This window comes from Oncorhynchus tshawytscha, linkage group LG29, assembly GCF_018296145.1.
Source record: "Oncorhynchus tshawytscha isolate Ot180627B linkage group LG29, Otsh_v2.0, whole genome shotgun sequence".
Taxonomy (NCBI): domain Eukaryota; kingdom Metazoa; phylum Chordata; class Actinopteri; order Salmoniformes; family Salmonidae; genus Oncorhynchus; species Oncorhynchus tshawytscha.
Window position 1 is genome coordinate 39618059 of NC_056457.1, and position 10705 is coordinate 39628763.

Below are 10705 nucleotides of genomic sequence, written 5' to 3' on the forward strand. Positions count from 1 at the left end.
GGGGGTAATGATATTATTCTATGTGTAGGTGGGGAGGATAATGATATTATTCTATGTGTAGGTGGGGAGGGGGAGGGGGGTAATGATATTATTCTATGTGTAGGTGGGGAGGGGGATAATGATATTATTCTATGTGTAGGTGGGGGGGGGAGGGGGGGGATAATGATATTATTTTATGTGTAGGTGGGGAGGATAATGATATTATTCTATGTGTAGGTGGGGAGGGAGGGTAATGATATTATTATATGTGTAGGTGGGGTGGGGGGAGGGGGGTAATGATATTATTATATGTGTAGGTGGGGGGGGGGGGGGGGGGGTAATGATATTATTCTATGTGTAGGTGGGGAGGGGGTAATGATATTATTATATGTGTAGGTGGGGGGGGGAAGGGGGGTAATGATATTATTCTATGTGTAGGTGGGGAGGGGGGTAATGATATTATTCTCTGTGTAGGTGGGGGAGGGAGGGAGGGGGATAATGATATTATTCTATGTGTAGGTGGGGAGGGGGAGGAGGGATAATGATATTATTCTATGTGTAGGTGGGGAGGATAATGATATTATTCTATGTGTAGGTGGGGAGGGGGGGTAATGATATTATTATATGTGTAGGTGGGGAGGGGAGGGGGGTAATGATATTATTATATGTGTAGGTGGGGAGGGGAGGGGGGGGTAATGATATTATTCTATGTGTAGGTGGGGAGGGGGGTAATGATATTATTATATGTGTAGGTGGGGAGGGGGAGGGGGTAATGATATTATTCTATGTGTAGGTGGGGAGGGGGGTAATGATATTATTATATGTGTGTAGGTGGGGAGGGGAGGGGGTAATGATATTATTCTATGTGTAGGTGGGGAGGGGGGGTAATGATATTATTATATGTGTAGGTGGGGAGGGGAGGGGGTAATGATATTATTCTATGTGTAGGTGGGGAGGGGGATAATGATATTATTCTATGTGTATGTGGGGAGGGGGATAATGATATTATTATTTGTGTAGGTGGGGAGGGGGATAATGATATTATTCTATGTGTAGGTGGGGAGGGGAGGGGGGTAATGATATTATTCTATGTGTAGGTGGGGAGGGGTGATAATGATATTAGTCTATGTGTAGGTGAAGGGGGGATAATGATATTATTCTATGTGTAGGTGGGGAGGGGGATAATGATATTATTATATGTGTAGGTGAAGAGGGGGTGATAATGATATTATTATATGTGTAGGTGGGGAGGGGGATAATGATATTATTATATGTGTAGGTGGGGAGGGATGATAATGATATTGTTATATGTGTAGGTGGGGAGGGGGATAATGATATTATTCTATGTGTAGGTGGGGAGGGGGATAATGATATTATTCTATGTGTAGGTGGGGAGGGGGATAAGGATATTATTCTATGTGTAGGTGGGGAGGGATTGGATAATGATATTGTTATATGTGTAGGTGGGGAGGGGGATAATGATATTATTCTATGTGTAGGTGGGGAGGGGGAATAATGATATTATTCTATGTGTAGGTGGGGAGGGGTGATAATGATATTATTCTATGTGTAGGTGGGGAGGGGTGATAATGATATTATTCTATGTGTAGGTGGGGAGGGATGGATAATGATATGATTCTATGTGTAGGTGGGGAGGGGGAGGGGAGGATAATGATATTATTCTAAGTGTTGGTGGGGAGGGGAGGATAACGATATTATTCTCTAAAAAAAATAATTGTGATTAGATGTATTTATGTATCAGAAACAGCAACAGCGTGTGTGAGGCTCGGGTCTCAGTTTAGCTTGTTTTTGCAATCTTTTCTTCTCTGTTCTGTGCCATATTTGTGGAGCAGTGATTCCCCAACCTCTCCTCTTGAACTCCCAGACAGTCCTCTGCTTTGATGTACCACATCACCACAGCTGATCCAAATGGTAACCTGATCATCAAGCCTCTCATTCCTTTTTTCAGCTGCTTTAATTCTGAAATACATAAAATACATGGACTGTCTTGAGTCACTGGAGGAGAGGTTAGGGAATCACTGGAGGAGAGGTTAGGGAATCACTGGAGGAGAGGTTAGGGAATCACTGGAGGAGAGGTTAGGGAATCACTGGAGGAGAGGTTAGGGAATCACTGGAGGAGAGGTTAGGGAATCACTGGAGGAGAGGTTAGGGAATCACTGGAGTAGAGGTTAGGGAATCACTGGAGGAGAGGTTAGGGAATCACTGGAGGAGAGGTTAGGGAATCACTGGAGGAGAGGTTAGGGAATCACTGGAGGAGAGGTTAGGGAATCACTGGAGGAGAGGTTAGGGAATCACTGGAGGAGAGGTGAGGGAATCACAGCTCTATCACCATATGTCCTTATCTCTTCAGATCTCAATGAGTGCCAAGATACACCACAGGTTTGTGGCAGCAACGCCGCTTGTCTCAACACCATCGGGAGCTACTACTGCCAGTGTAAACCTGGGTTCAGATCCACAACCACTGTCAACTATACTGCTCTCACTGGGGAGTGTAAGGGTGAGTATTCTGGTGTGTGTGTAACGACTTTCCTCCTCTTCGCCTGAGGAGGAGTAAGGATCGGACCAAAACGCAGCGTGATAAGTGTCCATATTGATTTATTCAAAACCACACAACTGAACACTGGAACAAAATAATAAACGTGAAATCTACAAAACCGAAACAGTACCTTGTGACCCAAACACTCACACGGAAACAACCTAAGTATAATTCTCAATCAGAGACAACTAACGACACCTGCCTCTGATTGAGAACCATAGTAGGCCGAACACAAAAACCAACATAGAAAAACAAACATAGACTGCCCACCCTAACACACGCCCTTTACCACAGTTTTTGTCCGCCTCCTCAATCGCCCCCGTGGTCTCTTACGAGCGGCAACCATCGCCGCTGACCTCCGACTGGGGACCCTAGCCATGGGTCCAGAATGGACGGGAGATTCCGGCAGTGCCAGACAGGCGGGAGACTGGCAGCTCCTGCCGGCTCTGGCGGCTCCTGGCTGACCGGCGGCTCTGGTGGCTCCTGGCTGACTGGCGGCTCTGGCGGCTCAGGACAGACTGGCGGCTCTGGCGGCTCAGGACAGACTGACGGTTCTGGCGGCTCAGGACAGACTGGCGGCTCTGGCAGGTCAGGACAGACGGGAGACTCTGGCGGCCCAGGACAGACGGGAGACTCTGGCGGCTCAGGACAGACTGGAGACTCTGCCGGCTCAGGCAGACGGGAGACTCTGGCGGCTCAGGACAGACGGGAGACTCTGGCGGCTCAGGACAGACGGGAGACTCTGGCGGCTCAGGACAGACGGGAGACTCTGGGAGCGCTGGGCAGGAGGAAGGCTCTGGCAGCTCAGGAGTGAAGGACGGCTCCAGCAGCTCCTGGCTGGCTCTGGCGGCACTGGACAGGCGGGAGCACCTGTAGGGAGAAGATGGAGAGACAGCCTGGTGCGGGGGGCTGCCACCGGAGGGCTGGTGCGTGGAGGTGGCACCGGATAGACCGGACCGTGCAGGCGCACTGGAGCTCTTGAGCACCGAGCCTGCCTAACCTTACCTGGTTGAATGCTCCCCGTAGCCAGGCCAGTGCGGCGAGGTGGAATAGCCCGCACTGGGCTGTGCTGGCGAACCGGGGACACCATGCGTAAGGCTGGTGCCATGTACGCCGACCCGAGGAGACACACTAGAGACCAGATGCGTAGAGCCGGCTTCATGGCACCTGGCTCGATGCCCACTCTCGCCCGGCCGATATGAGGAGCTGGAATGTACCGCACCGGGCTTGTAATTGAGACCCTGTTTGTGTGTGTGATGTGAGGGTCTCAGCTTAGCTTGTGTGTGTGAATGTGTGTGTGAATGTGTGTGTGTGTGTGTGTGTGCGTGTGCGTGTGCGTTTGTGTGCGTGTGCGTGTGCGTGTGTGCGTGTGTGCGTGTGTGCGTGTGTGAATGTGTGTGTGTGTGTGTGTGTGTGTGTGTGTGTGTGTGTGTGTGTGTGTGTGTGTGTGTGTGTGTGTGTGTGTGTGTGTGTGTGTGTGTGTGTGTGTGTGTGTGTGTGTGTGTGTGTGTGTGTGTGTGTGTGTGTGTGTGTGTGTGTGTGAGAGAGAATTATGTTCTCAATGTTCATAAACTGAACTTCAATTCAACTCCTCGGTCTGTTTCCATGAACTTGTAAGGTGGTTCTTGTTGAAATGAAACAGACAGAGGCCAGTCTACAATAGTACATATATGTATATATAGAATGTTTATTTACGAGAGCTCTGCTCATCCGTACATGTACAATGGTTTATATACCTCTCATCTCGTCATAACTGTAACTCCTCCTCTAAGACAATGACAATATAGTTCACAAGTCTTCTCCTACTGATACATTGCCTGCCACCTGTTATACAATCTACTACAAGCCCAAGGTTTCTCCCCTCCCTGGGTGGGGAGACTTCCTTCCCACAGTGGTCACAAGTTGTTAGCCACAGTTCCTCGCCTGCTAACAGTCCCTCTTTCTTTTGGACAAACATCATTTATCATTATACAGAGACAGGGTAGAATTATGTTAGTTATAGTTCTATGTTAAATGTATACATCATTTAGTCATTATTCATAAAACTCATAACTGTGTGTGTGTGTGTGTCCACTACAGATGAGGATGAGTGTGTGTGGGCTCCCCCGGTGTGTGGCGCTCTGGGCATGTGCACAAACGCACCTGGCCGATACACCTGCACTTGTCCGTCAGGGCTCAGTAACCATGGCAACGGTACTCTAGCCCTTGACCCCTTTAATGTGTTTGCGTTCCACTCCAAATGTTTACCAGAACTCACAGCTGTACCCATCAAATGATACAGTAACAATCTGATGCCCTACTGGGCTGTCAGTGAGGTGGAACGCAGCCATTGGTTGATACAATACACCACCTGCCCATCTAGTCAGACAGGAACTCGACCATCAGCCAAACACATTATATGATATAGCACAGTTAATGACGTAGCACACAGCCATTGGTTGAAGCAATGCAACGACTGCATTGTAGTCGGACTGGAACGTGACCCCGTACCCTAAACCAGTTTGAACGTGACACCGTACCCTAAACCAGTTTGAACTGTGACCCCAACACATCGTCTTGCCGGAGGCAGAACTAAGACTCTGGGTGCGTCCCAATAATGTCTCCTTTCTCGTGAAGTGTGCACTTGTTCACTTTCCTTCACTGAACTCACACTAGCATGCCTCCACCAATCCAATGCTTTTAGTTTTGAAGTAGTGTACACTTCAGAAGGAAGGAGAGAGTAGTGAAATGACTTCGTGGCCTCATGGGTGGAATGTTTATTCATATTTTTCATACTTTTATAATTAATAAACTCTTTTGTTTAACTGCCGAAAATTTGGTCTTTCTTTGTCAAATGGTTTAGTTATATTTCAATCTTCTGTGATGTATATAAAGTGTAATATCGGGATGCAATCTAAAACAATTATACATTTCAGCTCTGTGTCTGACATGATAGAGGTGTCTTCTTTTTTAATCCCATAACCAGGTGTGTGAGGTGTATGGTTTTGTGTCAATGTTTAAGACTACCAAGAAACACTGTGTGACCACTCTCTCTCTCTCTCTCTCTCTCTATTCTCCCATCCTCCATCTCCCACCATCTCTCCATCTTTACATCTCTGTGTGCAGACACGGATGAGTGTAAGGAGCAGACTGCTGATTGCCCAAACAACTCATCCTGTGTGAACACCCCAGGGTCCTACATCTGCATCTGCCAGTCTGGGTACACACTAACAGAGAGCAGGTGTGAGGGTGAGAAACATGCTTTTATCATATGGGACTCCTTTCAACGTGTCACTTCGTATAAGTGTGTGTGAGTGTATGTGTGTGTGTACTGTGTGTGTATTGTGTGTTTGTGTGGACTGTGTGTGTGTGTTGCGTGTGTGTGTGTGTGTGTGTGTGAGTGAGTGGGTGAGTGAGTGAGTGAGTGAGTGAGTGAGTGAGTGAGTGAGTGAGTGTACTGTGTGCGTGTGGCGCTCTGGGCATGTGCACAAACACACCTGGCAGATACACCTGTAACTGTCCGTCAGGGCTCAGTAACCACGGCAACAATATTGCCGCCGGCACTGGTGAGGGGGCCGAGGCCATGTTATCCCTGACCCCTGACCTCTAACCCCTGATCCCTGACCTCTATATTATGACAGACCAGGTAGATACACTGTCTCTATTATATTATGACAGACCAGCTAGATCTACTGTCTCTATTGTATTATGACAGACCAGCTAGATGTACTGTCTCGATTATATTATGACAGACCAGCTAGATCTACTGTGTCTATTATATTATGACAGACCAGCTAGATCTACTGTCTCTATTATATTATGACAGACCAGCTAGATCTATTGTCTCTATTATATTATGACATGCCAGCTAGATCTACTGTCTCTATTATATTATGACAGACCAGCTAGATCTACTGTCTCTATTGTATTATGACAGACCAGCTAGATCTACTGTCTCTATTATATTATGACAGACCAGCTAGATCTACTGTCTCGATTATATTATGACAGACCAGCTAGATCTATTGTCTCTATTATAATATGACAGAACAGGTAGATCTACTGTCTCTATTATAATATGACAGACCAGCTAGATCTACTGTCTCTATCATAATATGACAGACCAGCTAGATATACTGTCTCGATTATATTATGACAGACCAGCTAGATCTACTGTGTCTATTATATTATGACAGACCAGCTAGATCTACTGTCTCTATTATATTATGATAGACCAGCTAGATCTATTGTCTCTATTATAATATGACAGAACAGGTAGATCTACTGTCTCTATTATAATATGACAGACCAGCTAGATCTACTGTCTCTCGTATATTATGATAGACCAACTAGATATACTGTCTCTATTATATTATGACAGACCAGCTAATATGACAGACCGCATATTGGTCCTCCGATCCTTCTCGCCTCTCCTCTTCAGAAGAAGAGAAGGACAAAAACCCTTACAGAATCACCCACCAACCAAGGACTTGGCGTAGTGTGCAAGGCATTCGTCCTGAGGTGCATGTCCCCAGCCCGGTACCACCAGTGCCGGCACCCCGCACCAGGCTGTCTCTCTGTCCCATCAATACAGGTGCTCCCGCCTGTCCGGCGCTACCAGAGTTTCCACCCCTCAGTCCAGAGATGCCAGAGCCCCTCAGTCCAGCGCTGCCAGAGCCTTCCTCCTCTCCAGCGCTGCTGGAGTCTTCCGCATGTCTGGCGCTGCCAGAGCTTCCGCCCCTCAGTCCAGAGGCGCCAGAGCCCCTTTGTCCAGCGCTGCCAGAGCCTTCCTCCTCTCCAGCGCTGCCGGAGTCTCCTGCCTGTCCGGCGCTGCCAGAGCTTCCGACCCCCAGTCCAGAGGCGCCAGAGCCCCTCAGTCCAGAGGCGCCAGAGCTCCTCTGTCCAGGGCTGCCAGAGCCTTCCTCCTCTCAAGCGCTGCCGGAGTCTCCAGTCTGCCCAGCGCCGTCTGAGCTACCCATCTGCCCAGCGCTGCCTGAGCTGCCCGTCTGCCCAGCGCCGCCTGAGCTGCCTGTCTGCCCAGCGCCATCAGAGTCTCCCGTCTCTCCAGAGCTGCTAGAGTCTCCCGTCTGTCCAGAGCTGCTAGAGTCTCCCATCTGTCCAGAGCTGCTAGAGTCTCCCGTCTGTCATGAGCCGCCAGAGCCGACAGTCTGTCATGAGCCACCAGAGCTGCCAGCCAGAATGGAGCCGCCAGAGCCGCCAGTCAGCCAGGAGCTGCCAGAGCCGCCAGTCAGCCAGGATCTGCCAGAGCCGCCAGTCAGCCAGGATCTGCCAGAGCTGCCATTCAGCCAGGATCTGCCAGAGCCGCCATTAAGCCAGGATCTGACAGAGCTGTCAGTCAGCCAGGAGCTGCCAGAGCCGTCAGTCAGCCAGTAGCTGCCAGAGCCGTCAACCAGCCTGAGCTATCTCTCAGTCCTGAGCTACCCCTCAGTCCTGAGTTACCCCTCAGTCCTGAGCTACCTATCAGTCCTGAGTTACCTCTCAGTCCTGAGCTACCCCTCACTCCTGAGTTACCCCTCAGTCCTGAGCTACCTATCAGTCCTGAGCTACCCCTCAGTCCTGAGCTACCCCTTAAGTCCAGACGTGTCCCTCAGTCCGGTGGGCCTGTTGTTTAGGGTTCCTAGGAGACCACAGAGGCGGACTAAGACTATGGTGGAGTGGGGTCCACATCCAGCGCCAGAGCCGCCACCGCGGACAGATGCCCACCCAGACCCTCCCCTATAGGTTCAGGTTTTGCGGCCGGAGTTCGCACCTTGGGAGGGGGGTACTGTCACATTCTGACCCTAGTTATTGTGTTAATTGTTTGTTTTAGTTGGTCAGGACGGGACTTGGGTGGGCATTCTATGTTTTGTGTGTCTAGGTTGTTTCCGTGTCTCTGTTTTATACCACATGGTACTGTTTTGAGTTTTCGTTATTCACGTTACGTTTATTGTTTTGTATGGAGTGTTCAGTTTATGTGTTTAATAAAAAAACATGGACACTTACCATGGACACTTACCACGCCACATATTGGTCCTCAGACGAAGAGGAGGACAAAAACCCTTACAATAACCCATGTCCCTTCACAGGGGCGGGCTAAAATCACATTTCATCCCATCACGAATAATTTCATATTCAAACATTTAAATTGGACAACAATTCCAAATGAAACCGATAACTCTGATGTGTAGACTTTCCACTGTAGAGTTTATGTCATCTCATCATTGATGAGAATGTCTCAGGTGACAACTGAACTGACATCATATTCATTAAGTACCACCGCATATGTTCAATTGGTCAGATCATTGACCATGTAGACTGAACGCAATATGTAGTATAGAATATAATTACCAGGATATAGTTAATTTCCCCCGACCTTCTGATGTTCCCAGAATCGCTATGTTAACCAAGGGGTTTTCAACTGTACCCTGTATTTAGCCTCCACATTGACTCTGTACTGTAACACCCTGTATATAGCCTCCACATTGAATCTGTACCGTAGCACCCTGTATATAGCCTTCACATTGACTCTGTACTGTAACACCCTGTATATAGCCTCCACATTGACCCTGTACCAGTACCCCATGTATATAGCCTCCACATTGACTCTGTACCAGTACCCCCTGTATATAGCCTCCACATTGACTCTGTACCGGTACCCCCTGTATACAGCCTCCACATTGACACTGTACCGTAACACCCTGTATATAGCCTCCACATTGACTCTGTACCGGTACCCCTGTATATAGCCTCCACATTCACTCTGTACCGGTACCCCCTGTAAATAGTCTCCACATTGACTCTGTACCGGTACCCCCTGTATACAGCCTCCACATTGACAGCCTCCACATTGACACTGTAAACCGTAACACCCTGTATATAGCCTCCACATTGACTCTGTACCGGTACCCCTGTATATAGCCTCCACATTGACTCTGTACCGTAACACCCTGTATATAGTCTCCACATTGACTCTGTACTGTAATACCCTGTATATAGCCTCCACATTGACTCTGTACCGGTACCCCCTGTATATAGCCTCCACATTGACTCTGTACCGTAACAGCCTGTATATAGCTTCCACATTGATTCTGTACTGTAATACCTTGTATATAGCCTCCACATTCTTTATTTTACTGTTGCTCTTGTTTTCTTAACTCTTATTTTTCTTAAAACTGCACTCTTGGTTATCGCTTGTCAGTAAGTATTTCACGGTAAAACCTGTTGCATTCGGCCCATGTGACAAATAAAATTTGATTTGATTTTACATATATATATTGTTCTGATCTTTCTTATTTAGATGTGTTTGTGTGTGTATTGTTTTGTTAGGTATCAACGCACTGTCTAAAAACATAAACATTTCGTTGCACTTGCGGCAACATCTGCAAAATATGTAATACACAACCAATAACATTAGATTTTATTTGATAAACATGACTACAGTAGTCTGCTGGGTAGATTAGAGGAGGATTAGAGGAGGACCAACCTTCTTAGTGATGTTAGCATAACCGGTAGAATCCGTTTACTTTAGGGGTGTGAGAGAGGGAGAGAGAGAGAGAGAGAGAGAGAGAGAGAGAGAATTATCTATCCAAAATGGAGATGTATGGGTAAACCACTTCTCCAATCTCTTTGGCTCTATAACAAAGAATAAAGAGCAAAAACATATACATGATCAAATACAGATCTTAGAATCAACTATTAAAGACTACCAGAACCCACTGGATTCTCCAATTACCTTGAACGAGTTACAGGACAAAATAAAAACCCTCCAACCCAAAAAGGCCTGTGGTGTTGATGGTATCCTCAATGAAATGATCAAATATACAGACAACAAATTCCAATTGGCTATACTAAAACTCTATAACATCATACTTAGCTCTGGCATCTTCCCCAATATTTGGAACCAAGGACTGATCACCCCAATCCACAAAAGTGGAGACAAATTTGACCCCAATAACTACCGTGGAATATGTGTCAACAGTAACCTTGGGAAAATCCTCTGCATTATTATTAACAGCAGACTCGTACATTTCCTCAATGAAAACAATGTACTGAGCAAATGTCAAATTGGCTTTTTACCAAATTACCGTACAACAGACCATGTATTCACCCTGCACACCCTAATTGACAATCAAACAAACCAAAACAAAGGCAAAGTCTTCTCATGCTTTGTTGATTTCAAAACAAAAAAGC

General features: G+C 47.2%; 1 protein-coding gene across 1 annotated transcript in view; it reads left to right on the plus strand.

Moving 5' to 3' along the window:
• Window positions 1-5875, plus strand: part of LOC121841324 (adhesion G protein-coupled receptor E1-like) — an 8422-nt gene extending 2547 nt beyond the window's left edge. Inside the window, exons 3-4 of the mRNA XM_042308702.1 lie at window positions 2351-2497; window positions 5642-5875. Of these exons, the coding sequence (XP_042164636.1) occupies window positions 2351-2497; window positions 5642-5829 (335 nt within the window). The 3' untranslated portion in view covers window positions 5830-5875. The remainder of the gene's footprint in view (window positions 1-2350; window positions 2498-5641) is intronic.
• Window positions 5876-10705: the final 4830 nt, after the last annotated feature.